This window comes from Coniophora puteana, assembly GCF_000271625.1.
Source record: "Coniophora puteana RWD-64-598 SS2 unplaced genomic scaffold CONPUscaffold_6, whole genome shotgun sequence".
Classification (NCBI taxonomy): Eukaryota; Fungi; Basidiomycota; class Agaricomycetes; order Boletales; family Coniophoraceae; genus Coniophora; species Coniophora puteana.
Genome location: NW_006913058.1, coordinates 46,047 through 64,910, shown reverse-complemented (window position 1 = coordinate 64,910; position 18,864 = coordinate 46,047). Strand labels below are relative to the sequence as shown.

General features: G+C 51.9%; 8 protein-coding genes across 8 annotated transcripts; 7 read left to right on the top strand and 1 right to left on the bottom strand.

Annotated features, from left to right (window-relative positions):
- Positions 1-253: 253 nt before the first annotated feature.
- CONPUDRAFT_123655 (uncharacterized protein) lies at positions 254-3,372 on the top strand (the record flags this gene model as incomplete). The annotated part of the gene is made up of 3 exons (XM_007770165.1): positions 254-448; positions 2,523-2,693; positions 2,752-3,372. Exons 1-3 carry the CDS (start codon positions 272-274, stop codon positions 3,370-3,372), a joined length of 969 nt encoding a protein of 322 aa, XP_007768355.1. The 5' UTR covers positions 254-271.
- Positions 3,373-3,609: 237 nt separating this feature from the next.
- CONPUDRAFT_82022 (uncharacterized protein) lies at positions 3,610-5,036 on the top strand. The gene is made up of 5 exons (XM_007770164.1): positions 3,610-3,733; positions 3,795-3,870; positions 3,929-4,338; positions 4,407-4,591; positions 4,642-5,036. Exons 1-5 carry the CDS (start codon positions 3,667-3,669, stop codon positions 4,798-4,800), a joined length of 897 nt encoding a protein of 298 aa, XP_007768354.1. The 5' UTR covers positions 3,610-3,666; the 3' UTR covers positions 4,801-5,036.
- Positions 5,037-5,337: 301 nt separating this feature from the next.
- Positions 5,338-6,473, top strand: CONPUDRAFT_56588 (mRNA triphosphatase CET1; the record flags this gene model as incomplete). The annotated part of the gene is made up of 5 exons (XM_007770091.1): positions 5,338-5,563; positions 5,628-5,677; positions 5,747-6,032; positions 6,110-6,225; positions 6,294-6,473. The coding sequence occupies 5 exons, from the start codon at positions 5,338-5,340 to the stop codon at positions 6,471-6,473; spliced, it is 858 nt and encodes a 285-aa protein (XP_007768281.1).
- A 275-nt stretch (positions 6,474-6,748) lies between these two features.
- On the bottom strand, positions 6,749-7,850 carry CONPUDRAFT_72760 (uncharacterized protein; the record flags this gene model as incomplete). Its single annotated transcript, XM_007770099.1, has 4 exons — positions 6,749-7,167; positions 7,220-7,364; positions 7,424-7,667; positions 7,720-7,850. 4 exons carry the CDS (start codon positions 7,848-7,850, stop codon positions 6,749-6,751), a joined length of 939 nt encoding a protein of 312 aa, XP_007768289.1.
- A 639-nt stretch (positions 7,851-8,489) lies between these two features.
- Positions 8,490-11,754, top strand: CONPUDRAFT_103885 (GCFC-domain-containing protein). Its single transcript, XM_007770163.1, has 11 exons — positions 8,490-8,721; positions 8,776-8,849; positions 8,898-9,094; positions 9,150-9,347; positions 9,405-9,513; positions 9,565-9,677; positions 9,735-9,982; positions 10,042-10,593; positions 10,656-10,907; positions 10,971-11,261; positions 11,323-11,754. The coding sequence occupies exons 1-11, from the start codon at positions 8,512-8,514 to the stop codon at positions 11,386-11,388; spliced, it is 2,310 nt and encodes a 769-aa protein (XP_007768353.1). The 5' UTR covers positions 8,490-8,511; the 3' UTR covers positions 11,389-11,754.
- A 686-nt stretch (positions 11,755-12,440) lies between these two features.
- On the top strand, positions 12,441-12,698 carry CONPUDRAFT_42662 (uncharacterized protein; the record flags this gene model as incomplete). The annotated part of the gene is made up of 1 exon (XM_007770002.1): positions 12,441-12,698. A coding segment is annotated over one exon (258 nt), but the record flags the coding sequence as incomplete, so codon positions are not given.
- A 611-nt stretch (positions 12,699-13,309) lies between these two features.
- On the top strand, positions 13,310-13,824 carry CONPUDRAFT_43172 (uncharacterized protein; the record flags this gene model as incomplete). Its single annotated transcript, XM_007770005.1, has 3 exons — positions 13,310-13,402; positions 13,456-13,638; positions 13,699-13,824. Coding segments are annotated over 3 exons (402 nt in total), but the record flags the coding sequence as incomplete, so codon positions are not given.
- A 3,848-nt stretch (positions 13,825-17,672) lies between these two features.
- CONPUDRAFT_55675 (aquaporin) lies at positions 17,673-18,803 on the top strand (the record flags this gene model as incomplete). Its single annotated transcript, XM_007770023.1, has 5 exons — positions 17,673-17,768; positions 17,845-17,878; positions 17,933-17,991; positions 18,105-18,338; positions 18,414-18,803. Coding segments are annotated over 5 exons (813 nt in total), but the record flags the coding sequence as incomplete, so codon positions are not given.
- Positions 18,804-18,864: the final 61 nt, after the last annotated feature.

The following is an 18,864-nucleotide window of genomic DNA, read 5'->3' as shown; positions in this document are numbered from 1 at the left end:
TGGTTCGGGGGGAGTGGCGCTCTGGAACAATGGCTTGCTCGGGCTGAGAGCCGGTGTCCAGCTGACACCTTCGAAGTCCGGGGTAGCCCCGCGTCATGGTGCTTATATGCGCCCGAATAGCCGTCTCGTCTCCCTCACTCTTTGAGCCTTCATCTACTGCAGACATGACTGATAGGACGTACCAGCACCTCTCACGTATGTGCTGCAGGGCGTGCTCCCTGGACTAACGGAAAGCTCACGGACGTGCGCAGCTGAACAGGTGAACAATTTCATGGAGAATGGCTTTGTAGTCATCAAGCAAGGCTTCACGAAGGAGAAGGCAGCTGAATGGACCGAGACAATCTGGGTGCGGCTCGGCCTCGATCCCACTAACAAGGATACCTGGGACCGAGAGCGGATCCACATGCCTTGGCACAAACGCGAGGACATCGCGACTTTCGCGCCCAAGGTCAATATCAACACATTCGAAATTGTTTACTTGCTCATAGATTTGAGTAGGTTTGGGAAATTATGAAGGTGCTCTTAGGCGGGGAGGAACGCATCGACCAGCCCAGTGGCGCATGGGGCGACTCCTTCATCGTCAACTTGGGCACGGAAGCGCTCGCCAAGCAGGAGAAGTCGCTCGACCCGCATGACCTCGACAACTGGCACGTTGACGGCGACTTCTTCGTAGGCCCCGCTCTCACTATACGCTATGCCCGCTATTGATAGCTCTCTCCAGGTCCATTACCTCGACTCTCCGGAACAAGCCATGCTGGTCATCCCCGTCTTCTCTGAAATCAAGCCGCGCGGCGGCGGAACCTTCATCGCGCCCGAAGGGATCGACCTTGTTGCTAACTACCTCGCCGCGCACCCGGAGGGCGTCCTTCCCACAGGAATGTCCTTCACGCCGTCCACGTCGCAGTACACGGACCCGAAGGACGACCCGGGGTATTACTCGCACCTGCAGGAGGTCAAGAAGTGCTCCAAGTTCGTCGAGGTCACCGGCGAGGTCGGCGACGTTATCCTGATGCACCCGCTCATGCTGCACTCGGCGAGCAAGAACCACCTGCGTATCCCACGGATTATTACGAACCCGCCTGTATCGCTCAGAGAGCCGTTCAACTTCAACCGCGAGAATCCAGACGACTTCAGTCTGGTCGAGCTGAAGACGCTCAAGGCGCTTGGTGTAGACAGACTGGATTACAGGATTACGACGGAGCGCAAGCGGATTACGCCGAAGAGGCGTGTGGAGAAGGATAAGATGAAGGTGGAAGAGGAGAAGAGGCTGGCTGAGCTCGCGGCAAGGAAGGCGGACAGCGGGATGGCTATCACGCCTGCGCCTGTGCTGGTATCTTGAGCTGCTTCATGTATATTTATCTGGAGTGTGTCTATTTTCCGGATGTCAGTGTAGCAAGTACGTGTGCATATGTATGAGTTGCCAAACGGAACAATAGCTTCTGATGAGTCTTCGCGCAAATACCACCATACTTCGTTGAAATCACTGGCATACACCACCTCCCTTGATCTGTCCGGAATTAACAATGCAGAGACTTCGGCAATAGGTGTCAACGAAATAAATGTGAGTACTATGAACTCCTTTCAAACTTTGGCACCAACTTTTTTGGCTTCCCTCTGCTCAGACCGCTTCATAAGTCATTAAATCCAGTATCAGCCACAGCTGTGTCACTTGATCCAGGTCGTAAGTCGGAGTGGCAAGTCCGAGAGCTATTATTGAGCATATCAGCCGCTGAAAAAAGGCACAAGAGTAGGTGGCCCCAGTATTTGATAAAGCCTCGTGGACATCATGCGACCCAAAGTACCTTCGGACATCTCGTCATGCTCCTTGAAACAGATTTCACTGTCCAATGTTATGTTCCCCGCACGATCTCGTGTTCCCTTCTCCAGAGCCTTGACGGATGCCCGCAGAACCGCATCAGTTCCCCGCTCACCACGCATTTCCAGAAATCTGCGTCTTCATTTTAGCCTGTGCGTGAATAGCAGTAGTGTCTGAGACCGGACCCCGGCCTTTGTGCACAGTTTTCACTGGGTCTACTCGGACCGAAGTCCATCTGACGAGTCACGACCGACGTTCCTCCGCGGAAGGACATACGAACCCATAATAACGAGAGTAAGACGGTCGAAATCCAAATCCCCTCGAAGCTTTTGCACCGTTCTACACCAGAGAAGAGCCACCATGGTCAAGCAATACGAGCATCTGACGCGTATGTATTCTTTAGCCAGTTCGCGCAGACGTCCCTGAACAGCATTTGCGTAGCTGAACAGGTCGACTTCTTCATGGAAAATGGATTCGTCGTCATAAAGCAAGCTTTTTCGAGGGAGAAATCGGCCGATTTCTCCAAGGACCTGTGGACGCGCCTGGGCTGCGACCCGAACGACAAGTCGACATGGCCTACAGACAGGGAACGTATCAACATGCCTCACCATAATCGTGAGGCTGTCTCGACGTTCGCCCCTAAGGTGAGGGGATGGACGTGATGCCTGTTTTCAAGAGAACTTGCTGAACGCGAGATGGTTGATAGGCCTGGGGTGCTATGCTTGACCTCCTTGGCGGAGAAGAGAGGATTTCGACCAATAGTGGCTGGTGGGGCGACTCGTTCATCGTGAACCTAGGCTCAGACGAGCTTGAGAAGCAGGCGGTCTCTCGCCATCCAAAGGACCTTGACAATTGGCATGTTGACGGTGACTTCTTCGTAAGATCACTATCTTCCATAAACCCGAGAACAAATTGTGACGGTTTGTTATCGCCAGGTACATTTCCTTGATTCGCCAGAGCAGGGTCTGCTCGTCATTCCCCTCTTCACGGACATCAAGCCTCGAGGTGGCGGAACCTACATCGCCCCCGACGGTATCGACATCATCGCCAAGTACCTTAACGAGCACCCAGAAGGCGTGTACCCAAGGAAGATGTGTTTCGTCCCGACAACATCGACAGCCGAGAAACACGAGGACGACCCGCATTTCTGGTCGCACCTGCAGGAGATCAAGCGGTGCAACAAGTTCGTCGAGGTCACCGGCGAAATCGGCGACGTCGTCCTCCTGCACCCGCTGATGCTGCACTCAGCATCGAAGAACCACTTGCGCATTCCGCGCGTGATCACGAACCCGCCCGTGGCGCTCAAGGAGCCGTTCAACTTTAACCGCGAGAATCCGGACGATTTTAGCTTAGTAGAGAAGAAGACGCTGAAAGCATTGGGCGTCGACAGGCTCGACTTCAAGATCCAGACCGAACGGCGCCAAGTTGTGCCGGAGAGAGTACGGATTCAGCAGAAGATGATGGAGGATGAGAAAAAGAGGCTTGCTGAGCGAGAGCGTTTGCAGTCGGAGTCGCCTGGGCTAGCGCCTGGCGCACCGATGGTTGCTGTCGCTTGATCATGACACTTTTTGGAGGCAATTCGCTACTTCTGTGTTAGATATGGTCCTTGCATGTACCTGTACGATGATATTTGTGCTCGTTTGATGCGGGTGTAGGGATCTAAGCAACTTGACGAGTCGAGATGACTATTATGTTTTGACTTGTTACGATTCCCAAAGGGTACCGCCGCAGTGGGCATGTTCGAATTACCTCCGAACTCCCTTTCCTTTCACCTCGTACGTGAAGGCATCATCATTAACCGTATTTCACCCTGCAAGATATCAATGTCAGCCTTCATCAGCCTCTTAGCCATGGCAGGCGTCATGGGAGCCGCGGCGTTCGGCGTGGGGCTGCTTCCACTTTCAGTCTCTCTATCAAGTGAGTAACTACACGTTAAAAACCAAAGACATTATTCAACAGTGACGCTACTACCTTTCAGAGACGCATCTTGCACAGATGTCAACACTCGGATCTGGCTTGCTTGTTGGCGCCGCAATCGGTGTGGTCATACCAGAGTAGGTCCTTAGAACCTTTCTCGTTCCGGTTCCGAATGTCATCTGCCAACCACGCCAGAGGCATAGAACACTCAATATCGACCGTGTCTCACGAAGGTGCTCCTACTATCGAGATACCCACGTTTAAAATCGCGCTCTTTATTTTACTTGGGTTCTCTCTAATGTTCCTTGTGGAACAGCATTTCTCGTCTCACGACACCCACCATGGAGCTGTCTTCTCGGCGGACCAGGATGGCGACCCCAATATCGACGAGCTGGAGCTAGAGGAAGGTCCTGCTCGCGCCGGACAGTCGACTCACAGACGAAGCGACTCTCAAGGTGCTTCATATATACCAAGCACAAACCCGCTATCTCTAGGGCTGCTGATACATAGTCTTATGGACGGATATGCGCTCGGTGTGACTGCTTTGGATCCCAATTCGCTTCAGCTTTCTCTTGTTGTCTTCCTCGCCATCATAGTACATAAAGGTAATGCTCTCCTGAATCTAGCCCCGCAGTAGGTCGGCGTTTGCTCATGCCTCTGACCCTTCATCCAGCTCCGACTGCCTTGGCTCTCACTAGTACTCTGCTTGCCTCGTCCATGCCCATATCCGAGTGCAAACGACACTTGGCATTTTTCAGCGCCGCGACGCCCTTGGGGGCCATCCTTTCCTACACTTTCTATTCGTTCCTTGCTCCCCCAGGCGGCACGGTGTCCGTAGGCTCGCCTCTTTTATTCAGTGTAAGTTCCTGGCATACAGACAATGACAGTGTCCTTACCCTTCCGCTCAGGGCGGAACTTTCCTATACGTGTCTACCATGCTGACGTCAGTCTCTGGACACGCCCCTTCTCCCCCCGACGAGATGAACAAAACGACTCGGACAATATTACTCCTCGTTGGAATGTTCTTCCCGTCCCTGATCTCCTCTGCCCTGGACCACGGTCATTGATTCACTGACATCAGTAGGCATGTCAACATAGAATCTAGAGCTTTGTTAGCTGGTGCAGTATGCAGCGTGTTTCCAGGAACATCATACATCTGCCCCACAGACTGAGTAGTATGTACTACGATAGGTGTAACATTCGTAGTGTTGTATTTTTACATGAGAAGAACTGTCAAGGCGAGGCATCGCAAGTTTTATAGCGGGCGTCGAGACCAAGAGTCGAGGCTCGGAGTCTTATTAATATCAACCCATTCAGTCCTATAAGTTATAGCGGTGTTCACGTTTGATGCTGGCGTCGGACCTCCTCTTGCGATCACCACAACCCTCCACAACCCCACGATGAAGCCAAGTAATGGTAATCCATATGTGACGAATTCTGAAGAAGACGAAGAAGAAGAAGACGACGACATCCGCGAAGTGACACCGCCGCGGAAGCGTGCTCGTCGCGAGTCCAGCTCACCGGCGCCAGACCACAGAAATGGCTCCGACCACCAACAGGACCGCGCCCAGATTGGCGCTCACCACACCAACTTGAAGAACAACATGTCGAGCGCTACTGGTGGCAGCATGCCGCCGCTGTCGCTCTCCATCCTCGGCGTCGAGCCAATCGACGAGTTCATATGCGAAATCGCGGACTTTGTGCACCATATGATCATGACGCGGCCGAACATGGGTCCAGACGCGAAGATCGAGGTGGAGGCCAAGATTGGCGTAATGAGGGACAAGACGTCAGGGCAGAGACTTAGTCTGCCGCTGCTTGTCGAGACCAGTGAGTGATACCATTATTAGTCGGCCCTCAAGCTGTCTGTTCGTGCTGAGCACTTCTCATGCAGTCCTGACGCCGAACGAGATCGACCTCCGCTTCGAGTCTAACATGTCAGCAGTAAGCACTCTTCCTCTTTCGCTCTCCTCGTCTATTCACCCATGCCATAATGTTGCGTTTTATCCACAGATGCAGCACAAACACTTCAACGGCCTCCTCAACGAGCTCATGCGTATCTCGTCGCAGCCCTCGCACCCCGCCTCGCCGCTCGAGTACAAACACGTCAAGCTCGTCGACTCCTTCTATTCCCCCGACACGGGCGCGGGTGCGGCCAAGGAGAAGACGCGCGTAACGCGCGACGAGAAGTCGGGCACGGTGATCGAGTGCATGCGCAAGATGCGCCTCGGCGACCTCAACATCTACAGCCCAAAGCGCGCCGCCGACTGGCGCGTGTCTGTCAACCTCGAGGTGCCAGGTACGTTCAGTCGCGGCAGTCGCAATGCAGCTTTGCAGAAGGAGAGGCTCACGGGCGGCTGTGCTCTTTCTTTGCAGTATCGCATCCGATAGGGAGCCCTTCGTATGCTCGGCGGAAGGACAGAATATGTTATTCGCATGAGGAGTTCAATATCGACTTGACGCAAGTTACTTCGTCGTCGTCACAAGGCCAGGTGAGCCTCACACCAATTTTGGTAAAAGTTATGAAAGAAAAGCTAAACATGCGCGCGCACTGCAGCAGGAAGTCTTGCACGAACTGGAGGTCGAGTTTGCGCGGCCAGTATTCCTAATGTCAGCAGCAATGAAACGTGGTGACCCCAGCGTGCCCGAGAATGAGCGGAATGCATTCGACGAACTGATCCGAGCGTTCGTAAACAATGCAAGAATCCTGGTCAAAAACGCGAATGAGGGCTGGCGATGATTTTAGACTGATAGTTTCTTCTTCCTGTTGTATGGTCTTAGAAGTTAATCAATAATATGTTTATGTTTATCATACGCACAGTCGGTCCCTTGCGCAGCACCGCAACATTGTTTCAGGAAAACAGATCCAATAGAGGTGGGGGTAGAGTAGTCGAGTAAGAAACATACATTTACACGGTCCCAGGTACAGAAAAAGAAAGAGCATGCCTGTCATCTGCGTCCATTATATGTATAATAAAGTATTCCATGTACCCAGTAAGTGGAAGGAAAAACTCGTCACAAGCCAACAACCTCAACCTGGTCTCCGTCCTCGAGATCAGCATCCCCAATGGCCGTGTCTGGCAGCATTTTGTCACCATCGATAACGAGGTGAGGGACACTAGCCGTCTTCTTTTTCGGGCCCTTGGCTGAACTCGGTACAGATCTGTCGGACAGACCGGCCTTCTTGAGGAATGCTTTCACGATAGCACCACAGGTGGTGGTGGGTCGCACCGTCAGGGTAATGTCCTTGGTGGCACTCGACCGAAGGATGAGTCTGAATTTGTCGTCAGTCTGAGAGCCAGCATCGGATTCCGCGTCAGACTCGAGAGGTGCTGCTGAAGGAGAGCGCGCCGCGGCTTCGGGCTGTCGGGTAGGCGGCGTGGGCTGGTGCCGATGCGTCCGGAGGTACTCATAGGTTGCTTGCTCGCAAGCCTCTATACAGGTATTAGTACAACGTTGAATGATTGTATTATAAGTACTGCTTACCGAGTTCTCCCTCAGCCCATACCTTGAGGTTATGCGGGGTTGCGGAGGAGTAGATCCTCTTGCCCTCATAAGTAATGAAAAGGCGATCTACAAGGACCGTCGCTGCATCCGCTACTTCGTCAAAGAGCTCTATGAAGTTGGATTGCTACGAGGGGTCAAAGTTAGCCTCTGGGTCGGTGATACATGGATCGCGTTGCAGCTTACCCGTTTCATTTTGTACGCCCATGTCTCAGATCTAGCTGCCTCGTCCAATGGGTGTGGCTGCCACTTCACCCTCATAATAACATCTTCCGGCCCACGATTCTGGTTTATCAATGTCGAGGGGCCTGTGCGCTTCTTAACCTCTTCGGCGATCTTGAGCAATTCGGGGTCGAGTACGATTGTGTCCGTAGAGTCATCGCCGACGAACGTTGGGGAAGGCGCCCGGCCTCCGGCTTGCAAGGCTTGACTGGAAGAGCGTAAGACAAAATTTCTATGTATATATGTATGTGAGCGCTTACCGAACCACGTTCCGGGCGTTCATGAGACGATGCACAGGAAGTTCTGGCGGAGGGGTGAGGGATCTGCTTCTGCTCCGCTTGCGTTTCTTAGGTGCAATATCCGTCTTGGGCTTGGGTGTATCCATGATCATAATGTCACTGTCGGAGCCGTCATCCGAGGAAAGACTAGAGGGATTTATCGTGTTAGAAGAGACATCGGTTGGCTACAACCGCATATAGCCAGCGAAGTCTATCGGGCCCTTCGCTAGTGACTATGAGGAGGGTATGTAGAATTTACACACATCTTTGCCACTTCTGAGGGTTGCCAGCGCGGACCGTCATTGCGTTTTGGCTGGGGTTTCTTACGCCGCGGTTTGTGTAAAGAGTCGTCGGAGTCATCTTCGTCGGAATCGGATTTGTGAACAGGGGTCGGTTCTATTCATCTTCATGTCAGAGTATGTTAAAAGAGGCAAGCGAGTGAACATACTATTGGTGAGCTCCCTCAGCTTCTGCCACTGTTGGGCAGTCCTCCCCCTGTTTCGCAGAAACATGTCGTCTTCATCTTCAATGCTGATGACGGCCTTCGAGGGTCCCGAAGGTGATGACGATTCAGCTTGGGATGATGTGGGAGATTTTGCCGACGCCTGGGACGATGAAGGCACTGCAGCCGCCTTCTGGCGTGGTCGTGGTCGGGGACGCGGAGCAGGGGCCATGACAGGAAATGACAAGTTGCTACCGTGGGAAAATACGCGACGCGCGCAGAGGACACCGCGTTTGTCACGCGTCACGTCACACCCTTCTCTCCTCTCGGCCATGGCGGACGGAGACTCACCAGTGGTATTCAAGCGCAGCAAGGCGCGCCCTGGACAGCGCACAAGGGAAAAGTCGCCAGATGCCGCCGCAGCTGCCAATGCTTCCCTCAACGAAGCGGAAGACTCGCCGATTACGCTCGCCTCGAAGCTCAGGAACAAGACCAAACGGGCGAAGCCAAAGGCCAAGCTTAGCTTTGGTGGTGACAATGAGGTTCGCGTGTTCATTGCGTTTATGGGCTGACGCTGATGTATGGCGGAGGTGTAGGGGGAGGATAAGGAGGTTTTCCAGGTAAAAAAGTCCAGCCTTGGTCAGAAGCTCACCCTTGGCAAGAATGCGTCGTAAGTGTGCACTATTGGCCCCTTCCCACTATTGCTAAGTGGGTACAGAAACGCGCTCCCGATGAGCTTGGACCAGGCCACTATCACTTCGCGTTCAAACGGTCCTGTATATGACGCCACCTACTTGGCTGAACTCAAAGCCAGCACACAAAGTAATCGACCTCCCCCTGTCGACTCCAATGACACAGATATATCTATGAATATCGTCGAGAATCCACCGGAAGATGCGCCGGTCTCTTTGCTTGGTGAGTGTTTATCTGATATGGTTGACTAATTTCATTTCATGCTAACGTTCTTTAGATGAATCTACAGTCATACCTTCGGAGTCATCGATCAATGTTGCCAAACAACGAAGGGAAAGGTTAAGAAAATCGGCCGTGACGCAAGAGGAAGATTTCATTTCTTTATCAGTTACCCGCAGGGATGATCTCGCGTCAGGCCCTCATCCAGAGAGCCGCTTGGTTCGTGAGGAGGATGAGCTTGGGGAAGGCGATGATGGTGAGAGCAGCCCTTTCGTGAGTTTGCCGCCGTTGTTCATCTCACGCCCTTTTTCAGAGTACGCGGAGTATACCTCGGCACAGGAACGGATCGCGTTGGGGAAAAAGAGTCGAAAAGCCGAAGCCTCCAAACGACGAGATGAAATTAATGAGATGATAGTTGACGCGTACGTGTATTTGCGCCTGTGAATCTTCAAAACTGACACTTGATTATGTAGCGAAGAAGAAGACGAAGAAACTGCTGAATGGGAGCAGGCCCAGTTACGCCGCACAGGTCAGCATGCTGCTGAAGACTCTGGTCCGACGAAGCAGGTGTACAGAGCTGCCCCAAGTAAGCCACTTTTTGTCTTCAATGTCTTCAATTGATCATCACTAATACCATACTCAGTCCCACCTTCAACCAACCTTCCGAGCCTTGGGCCAGCTATCGATCGATTGGCGCAGTCTCTGGCGGCACTCACGACCTCGCATGTTACAAATACGACTTCGATGAACACGCTTGTCGAAGAACGAGATCAACTTGATACCCGCGAGAGCGAGCTCAGGAAGTTAGTAGAATCCGCTGAAGCTAAAAGAAGCTGGTTTGTCGCATTCCGGGAGTGGATAGAGAATGTGGCTGCCTTCCTCGACGATAAAGTATGTACATATGTTGCTTCGTCTTCTTGCTTGCTAACGGTGCATGCTAAACTCGGCAGTATCCTAAAGTCGAGAGTTTGGAGGATGAGCATGTCGCCGTGCTGAAAGAAAGATTCGGCATGGTTTCTCAACGGAGAAAGGCAGATGATGAAGACGATCTTTCTTTGGTCTTCGGTTCGCTGCCCACAACACAGGCCACCGATAGCGAAGAGCTGGACGAACTAGGTCGCATCAAACCACAAGCCAACCCTGCAGCATTGAGGCGCGAAAGGCGTACAGCTCGAGTAAACCGCCGTTCGGCTCGCAAAGCCACGAAATCTCAGGGCATCGACGCAGACGAAGAAGGGTATTCTACAGACGACTCCTTGCCTCCATCTGATGCTCTCGATTATCGGTCTGCGATGCAGCGTATCTCGAACGACGCCAAGAGCATCCTGTCGGACGTCCGGGCGTCCGACTTCAAGGACCCTAGGAAGGGCTTGGCCAAGTGGTTCGGTGAATGGAGAGGCCTGTATGGTGACAGCTACACGGGCGCTTGGGGTGGCCTTGGTCTGGTCAGTGCCTGGGAGTTCTGGGTGAGGCTCGAGATGCTCGGATGGGACCCTCTTGAGGTACGCCGAGTTTGGATATTCCACACGACTCTATATCTAACCCCATTTCACGGATTGCGTAGGAAAGCCAGAGTCTCGATGACTTCGGGTGGTATTCTGCTCTGCACGAGTTCTCACAAGACTCGAACGAGGGCGAGGGTGCTCCAGAGGGCGACCTCGTGTCCGCCATGATTTCAACGGCCGTTACACCGAGACTTTGCAAGTTGATTGAAGGGGGAGCATTTGATCCTTACTCCAATGCCGCCGTTCGCAAGGTTGTCGATCTGACAGAGCAGATTGAGGCTTCCATCGGGAGTGACCATTACAAGTACCTGGTTTGTGTTTAAGGGTAAAGCTGTTTGCGAAGATAGTCCTTACGCGTCTTTTCATCTCTTTAGGCACTACTCAAATCTGTCGTCAGTGTGTTTGAGCAAGCCGTTACTGATGCGGAATCCCTGGCCGGCCCGTACGTTGCACTCAATCGCCCTGTGTTCGACCCAGACGCTATTGGGGCACGACAACGTCTTCTCTTGCGGTCGATCAAGCTCACTGGAAACATGATGCGCTGGAGGAAATACACTGGAGAGAAGTACGGTATCGGGGAGCTCTGCACACGTCTCTCGACCAGGTGCTTTGTTCGCGTTGCAGTGAGTGGGTGGGAAGTTGGGGGAGAGGAAAAGGCTAGACAGGTATGGTGCTCTATTTTCATATCGCAAGATTTTGGGCATTAACTATTCTTGTTCCTCGCAGCTGTTGTCGATGTTGCCTCGTGATCTAAATTCTACTGTTGAGAGGCATATGCCCTCTAGAACGTAGTATTCTCTTATCGAAATGATTTTCAAAGAAAAGAGCAGTTACCCTTCATCCCATACCCCAGCTCGGGGAATTTGTCACCGAGATGTGTGCTGTTGGCTCATATCCATCAATAGGTGTCAATGCAGATAGGCCTTGTGTCTGTCAGCTCACGTTGGCACCTTGCAACTCTCGGAAGAATGATCATGAAGCTCTTATGACCGGTGGACGTCGTTGCGCATCGCGCACATATCTCCTGTCCATCTGGCTCGTTCGGCTGTCATACATCACCAGTGCGACGTAACTACCATGTAGCACTTAGGTTCAGATCGCCCTTCAGTAACAGTCAGACCGAAGGGGACGGCTTTGAAACGAAACACTGCTCATAATAAAAACAAAACCCTATGGAACGTGAGAAAAGGGAAGCCCCTAATTAGTGTTACTGCTTTGCATCACTTGTTCACGAACCACGCGAAGTTCGAGCTACCACATGGACTCTTTGGATGATACTTCTTCACAACCAGAGCAGCCAGACGAGGAATCTCAGGCTCGCTATGACCACCTTCATAAACAAGCCAAAAGAAGCATGATTGGCCCCATGCCTTTGGAGACTTTCTTCGTAGATGGGAGTTTGTGCCCCCCTTCTTTGGAAAAGCCACTCTCTGATAACATGCGGAAGAGGTTCAAGAATGCCGTTGAGGGCATAAATGAGACAGCGACTGTGGAAGACATTGGCCGCATTCTTGTAAGTGTATCACACACATCAATTAATGGATACATGTTTAGGCAAAGGGCTGGAGTCTGCTGCATTGAACAATGCGGAATGTTGCAAAGATTTTACATTCGTCGACACCCGTGATCCTGCATACGAGGAGAACTATGGTGCTTGCGAGCCAAATATCTGTGCCTTTTCGAAAGAAATGCTAGGTAAAATAAAACAGATTCCCCCGCCTACGGACTCCTCAGCCAAACTCGTCGACAAAGACGGAAATTTGACAGGAGAAACAATGTTTCAGACGGCAGATCTCGTCTTCAACATCAAAACAGGACTTGACCCTTTCCGCGATCCTGAGGCAGGCGATGATCTGTCGAAATTTGATCTTTTTAGAAAATTCAAAGCTGAGAATGACAAAAGGCAAGCCATACAATGTGTTGGTCAACTCGTTCAATATTCTGCTCGACTCCTTGCCCAGCAGCACCGTACATCCTGCTTTATCATCTTGCTGTGCGGCCTGAGAGCTCGTTTCATCCGGTGGGATCGCGCTGGAGCCATGGTGACTCGCGCTTTCAACTACACGAAGTCGGATTATCTCCTTGAATTTCTATGGCGATATGACCAAGCCAGTGAAATTGACCGCGGAGTCGATACATCTCATGGTCACGTCACGTCAGAAGAGGAGCAAGCCTTCAAATGCGCTATTGAGAAGCACATTGAGTTACAATTCTTCGACACCCCCGCCGAGACAACTGATCGGGCACTGTTCTCAACGCATCTCAAAGAGCACTATGAGCTAGGAAACGTCACGAAGATGGATGTTTTTGATGAACTATCCAAATCGACGAAGCAATATCTCGTCTCCAAACCCTTTGTATCGCCTGAAAACGCAACAGGCCGGTGTACGCGCGGCTACTGGGCCGTGGAGGCAAACGATCCTGATCTTAAAGTAGTCTTTATCAAAGACACTTGGCAAATATGTGAGAAGGGCGAGCGAAGGGAGGACGCCGTTTACAGGGCTTTGAATGGGAACAACGTAGCTAATGTGCCTACATTGTGCACTCACGGTGATGTTAGGCATAGAAATGGTTCTCAAAAATGTAGGTGCTCTTCCGTTTGGCTGTGATCTTCGTTGTTGACTCAGCCATCCTTGCAGACCAACGCACTATAACTCAAAATTATTTAGATGAACCATGGGTTGCCAGGGGCAAGAGAAATATCGCAATTGGAGTTCATGTGCACTATCGGCTTGTTCTTAAGGAGGCTGGTATTTCCCTGAACCACCTCAAGAACTCGTCTGAATTGGTTCATGCTGGTCGCGATGTGCTGATCGGTAAGTGGGACAGACGAAAGGCCGAGACTTCAAGTTCAACCAGCTGATCGTGCTACAAGCTATCCGGGATGCCTTCGAGATCCATCTACTTCATCGGGACGTCAGTTTTGCCAATGTCGTGCTTTTCCGCGAAAAGAAGGGAGACCGCCGCCTGGGGCTGTTAACGGACTGGGACTTCTCTTGCACCACCAACGAGAACGGCGTTGCGAGCGATACGCACAGAACTGTAAGCTCCGCTTTTATTTTGTCAAGCTCATCGTCGTTCAACGTCACGTCATTACATTAGGGGACTTTCCCCTTCATGTCTCTCGATGTTATAAGCTGCTCCCCAGGGTTTCGCCATACTGTGCAAGATGACATGGAGTCTTTGGCCTATGTTCTCTTGTTTTGTTCCACAATTCTCCTTGACCACGCCGAACATCCAAGATTTATGGACGTGGTAGTCGGACTGTTCTTCTCAGAGTTTCGCAACCCTGATCAAACCGAAAGTGGCATGGAGGGCTTGAAGGCCACCTGGATCGGAGTTGGAGATACTAGACTTCAGATGATCCACGCTTTTGGATTTGATGAAGGGTTGAAGGGTATGCTTAACAGCACCTTCCGTGAAATATCTCTACACAGAAGCATCTGCGAGATCTTGAAGAGGCTCGCAGAAGGATCGGAACAAGGAACGAGACAACGATCGCGCTCAGCTACTGATCATCCCGGGTCGTTATTGAGAGACAGTTGGACACTCGGGACTTTTCTTGGCATATTAAACCGCACCATTGAGAAGGAGGAGGCCCTTACGAGTGTCAGCACCAAAAAATGGGGAGACATGCTAGCCCAGCAGCGCAGATTTGCGTGGGTTCTCGTGGCCGCATCCTCCTCACAACCCAAGACCTCCAACAAACGGGGAAGGGAAGAAGCCTCCGATCCCGCTCCTGAAGGCGAGTTATTGGGCGAGGGACCCCTGGAAGAAGGTCGGGCCGCTCGCAAGAAGCCCAAAACTGAGGAGACGATGGCATTGGACTCGGGAGTGGCTGATTAATTGATGCTCGTTATTCGAGAGATATGCATTGAGAGTTTGTACGTACAACATCCCACTCAAATCTCCAGGTTCTTGACATGCATCAAGTGAGTATTGGAGCCAACGACTCGCTTGCGCGCTTTTCCCTATCAATATTCTATCGACCTGTTCATGTGCCCACGCATTTATTGTCCGTTCAACATGATCATACGTCCAAAAGTGGGAATGCGATTACTCAATTTGGACAATACCCCCTTTTTGCCAGTCACTGTACCCTTGGGCATGCATCGACATCAAGCATGTGTGGCCTTCATGGCCTGTTTGCGCCTAGTAGCGCAGGTTAACGGCTTGAGCAAATCCAAACATGGAATCATACCCGACAAGTGATCAAGAGCTGAACCTTCGAGGCTGTGATGCCTCTATCGAAAGAATGTTGGGGATAGCTCGACAGTGGATCATCGTAGCTACACTCTGAATCACGTATTGCTTCAACCATATCTGTCAGTACCTGTATTGTGCTCCGGCATACAACACCATCTACAAAGAAAAGCTCGGCGAGCATTGAAGACATCGCAAAAACTCAGGCGACACCGGTAGTTATAGTACCTTGCTTGCACAACTACATCCTCATAAATTGAAACATGCTCAGACGATGCAACGATGACATCAAATGACCAATGAACGTTGATAATTGATTATGCTTCGATGAACTTGGTTGTGCATACTCGAGTAAACGAGAACGGCATAAGGAATAAGTAGCAGAACAACTGCTGACGTCACGGATTTCGTGTAGCCTGAGGGAGAATACGATAAACAATTTTGACCCCACATCGAATCAATCAAGGGTAACGCCTAATAAATTTGAAGGGAATGACAACGGTGCGTGGTCAATGCAAAAAAATAGGTGTTACTGTAATGCGTCAAGTGGGTCGTACTTGAAGTACTTGGTGTATCCAGGCCTGTGAACTTTACTTTACGTTGAGCACTGTTGACCATTGTTCATTGCTTCGGGGAACTTCAGCTTATTTTCTCTCTCAATGTTACACGCTACGACGATCATTTTCGCCACGGGGCCACACTAATGAAGATGACATGGAGTCTCTTGCTCATGTCCGCTCCCATCGATATCCTTCTGTTTTATCTCATGACTCTGATCGAATACTCAGAATCAGATAATATTCACGGCTTATGAAGACTGCATCACATCTTTTTTAAATTTATTTTTAGCAGCAAGCATCAATTTTCAAGCTCTTTCGAAGATCCTGGCCAGCGCTGAGTTTGGCGGAGGCGCCAGGCAAAGGCCCGCCAGAGGCCCGGTAGGTCACGGATCCTTCCTTTGCGAAGCAGACAACTCAGTCATTCGGGCTCGAAAAGGGGTATCGGGCGATGCTTCTGAAGATATTTGTGTCCCTGACTCAATATTGAACATCAGAAAACTGGTCGGCGTTCATCCACAAATTGGACAGGTCGGAAAGGTTGGCGGCGCCCGTCCTTTGCTGATGATGATGAATGAATTTAGTTGGCCATCTGAAAGGTTCCTCCATCTGTAGTATTCTATTAGAAAGAGCGTACAAACTCCAGCAGATAGAAGTGGCGGGCCTGGCTGGCTGATAGCAGAAAATTACCAGTCCTCTTAGTGGCTCTCCGGCGATCGCCAATTTCCAAATTCTCCACATTTCCACAAACATCCGCCACCTGAAAGGGACAGGCACAACTTGACAGGACAGGCAAACACTAATATTGGTTTGTCCTTGTTTTGTCCTTCTCGCAAATAAGCTTAGCCGATGACATTTTTAGCGCTGATCTCGATAAAATTTCAAACCGCTGTACTATCTTTGCATTTCCGCCGGCCATCCATAGAATCAAGCTGACCATCCCAATGCCCTAGTAAACCATGAACACAGTGTCTCTACTTTCAATTACTTGCCAGTTGTGATAGCTCTTGCTGGCAACTACTACCATAAATGCCAAACCGAATACTTCCGCTAAATTTGCAGCCACTAATATAGGGGTCTATTTGTCCCAGCTTGTTAAGGAACGCAGATCGATCAACACTCCCGCAGCGTGGCGTTCATTTTAGACGCCAACTTTTGACCCACCCATTAATTCGGCCCTTGGTTCCGAACTTCTGACCCTGAACGGCCTGAACCATCGCCAGCTTCTCCAGATAACGCGGGCATCACTCGTCATATGAGCGGAAAAACATACGCAATCCATCGTTTCTAGAACGTCTGAGGTCACGCGCGACCGTTGCTGGCTTTGGGCTCGGCTCTTTGTTTTCGCGAGTGGCCGGGGAATGCGCTAGGATTGCTAATCGTGCGTAGGCAGGATGATGCCATCATTTTGAGGCCAAGCTTACTAGCGTTTACTCCATCCTAGTGCTGGCGATAGCCACGGTCTTCACAGCTGATGCATCCCATAGCGACTCCCCGCAGCAAAGGCGCGCAGAAGGGCTCAGACGAGTGATCACCGGAGGCTCAGCGATCATTATGTTTCCATGCACTGGCGCGACATTTTGATGACAGCAAGCGTCACCTCCCGACATGACTGACAGTCTATGACATTGACAGTGTCATGACGCCCTTGGCTCTGTGGCGCTTCCATCTTTGGCCGCGGTCTCAAACGGTTATGCACCCCACCCATGCATGGGATCTTGCATGGATCAACCCGGCGCGAAGCATTCCCGCTTTTGTGGTCAAGGATCCAAGGATGATATGAAGATGCATGGCACCGCGCGTTGAGCGGACGCATCGCCCAGCCGAGCGACGCAGCGCATGTGTTTGCCTATCATGTGGCCATGGCTCTCTCTGGGCTCCTCCTGCCGCCTATGAGCCACCTCCCCCGCTGCCTATTATCCGTTCTCCTTCCAAACTTGAAAGCCGTCACCGGTTCGCGTATACCCTTCCCGGGTGGGTCCATTGAATCATTCTGGGTTCATATACATAGCCAGCCGGGGATGCGCCCCACCTCCGCAAGTGCTTCTCCTTCATTCTTTCCCCGATTACTCAGTGCTCTACAGTAGCAGGCAGGTATGTCAGAGAAGGGCGAGAGACCGACGATAGAGCACAGAGAGAGTGCGAGTATGGATTCGCGCTCGAGCGGCCGCACTAAGCACCGTGTCGCTGCCGGCACCGAACACGTCGAGTTCAAGGACTGCGACCACTGTACACGCTATCCCAACCGCTGGTCTCGGGTCAGGTATGTAGTATGGTCGTGTCACTCAGCTGATCTCACATTGCCGCAGGGCCTTTCTTCGCGAGCCAGCCGCCGAGTTCTTCGGGACTATGATGCTCATTGTCTTTGGTGTTGGAGGCGTCTGCCAAGTTGTGCTCTCCGCGAGCACCAATGTCTCGTCTACGCCTAAGGGAGTACGTGTGATGCTTTGCATGCCCGCGCAAAGCAGTGCTGACGGTCCGCGTCTAGGAGTACCTCTCCATCAACATTGGCTGGGCAGTCGGTTCGTCGAGTGTCCAGATGTTTGCGCCTCTCTTCCGCTAACAAGATTCTGCAGGTGTCGCAATGGGTGTCTGGGTTGCGGGCGGCATCTCGGGAGGGCACATTAACCCTGCGGTAAGTCCTTCCGCGTATATTTACTGCTACCCCGTAACCCTGACTGACCCCGCCTTGCTCATCTTTACCCCGCCCCCATTGGTGCCTTATTTTCAATTATCACCGACAATCAGGTCACGATCACGTTGGCGACGCTCCGCGGATTCCCGTGGAGGAAGGTACCGTACTACTGTTTCGCCCAGCTCATGGGCGCGCTGTGCGGCGCCGGTATAATTTATGCAAACTACTACGAGGCGATCAGCGCGTACGAGGGCGGGACGAATATTCGGACAGTCAGCAAGACCGGCTCATTGTTCTGCACCTACGCCGCAGACTACATGACCAACGTCGGTGCCTTCTTCTCCGAAGTAAGTCACGTCGGATGCCTCATCCGTCTTCGGGCGAGATAAAACACAGAACATTGTGCTGACGCGGGCCCGCAGTTCATGACCTCCGCCATCATGATGATGTGCATCCTCTCCTTCAGCGACAAAAAGAACGGCCCGCCGCCGTCGGGTACCGCGCCCATCTCGCTCTTCATCCTCATCCTCGGCGTCGGTCTCGCGCTCGGCATCAACACCGGCTACGCAATCAACCCCGCGCGCGACCTCGGCCCGCGCATCATGACCGCCATGGTCGGCTACGGCAAGGGCGTGTTCACGTTCCGGAACCAGTACTGGCTCTGGTGCCCCGTCATCGCGCCCATCTGTGGCTGCCTCACGGGCGGATTTGTATATGATTTGCTGATCTTCACGGGGTCGGAGAGCGTGGTCAATACTCCGTGCGTGTTTTCTTCGCTTCATATATTTGGTTCTTGGGATTCTGGGAGCTGACGGCGGAACGGAAATCTGTACAGAGACCACGCAGCACGGCAACAACACTTGCACGCATGCC

What these genes read in the sequence shown, in the direction of transcription:
- CONPUDRAFT_82022 (XM_007770164.1), top strand. Translation starts at nt 3,667, where the DNA reads ATGGCAGGCGTCATGGGAGCCGCGGCGTTCGGCGTGGGGCTGCTTCCA. An exon ending in ACTTTCAGTCTCTCTATCAA is followed by an intron (nt 3,734 to 3,794) that starts GTGAGTAACTAC and finishes ACTACCTTTCAG; the next exon opens with AGACGCATCTTGCACAGATG. An exon ending in CGCCATCATAGTACATAAAG is followed by an intron (nt 4,339 to 4,406) that starts GTAATGCTCTCC and finishes CCCTTCATCCAG; the next exon opens with CTCCGACTGCCTTGGCTCTC.
- CONPUDRAFT_103885 (XM_007770163.1), top strand. Translation starts at nt 8,512, where the DNA reads ATGGCGGACGGAGACTCACCAGTGGTATTCAAGCGCAGCAAGGCGCGC. An exon ending in TGCGCCGGTCTCTTTGCTTG is followed by an intron (nt 9,095 to 9,149) that starts GTGAGTGTTTAT and finishes AACGTTCTTTAG; the next exon opens with ATGAATCTACAGTCATACCT. An exon ending in AATGAGATGATAGTTGACGC is followed by an intron (nt 9,514 to 9,564) that starts GTACGTGTATTT and finishes TTGATTATGTAG; the next exon opens with CGAAGAAGAAGACGAAGAAA.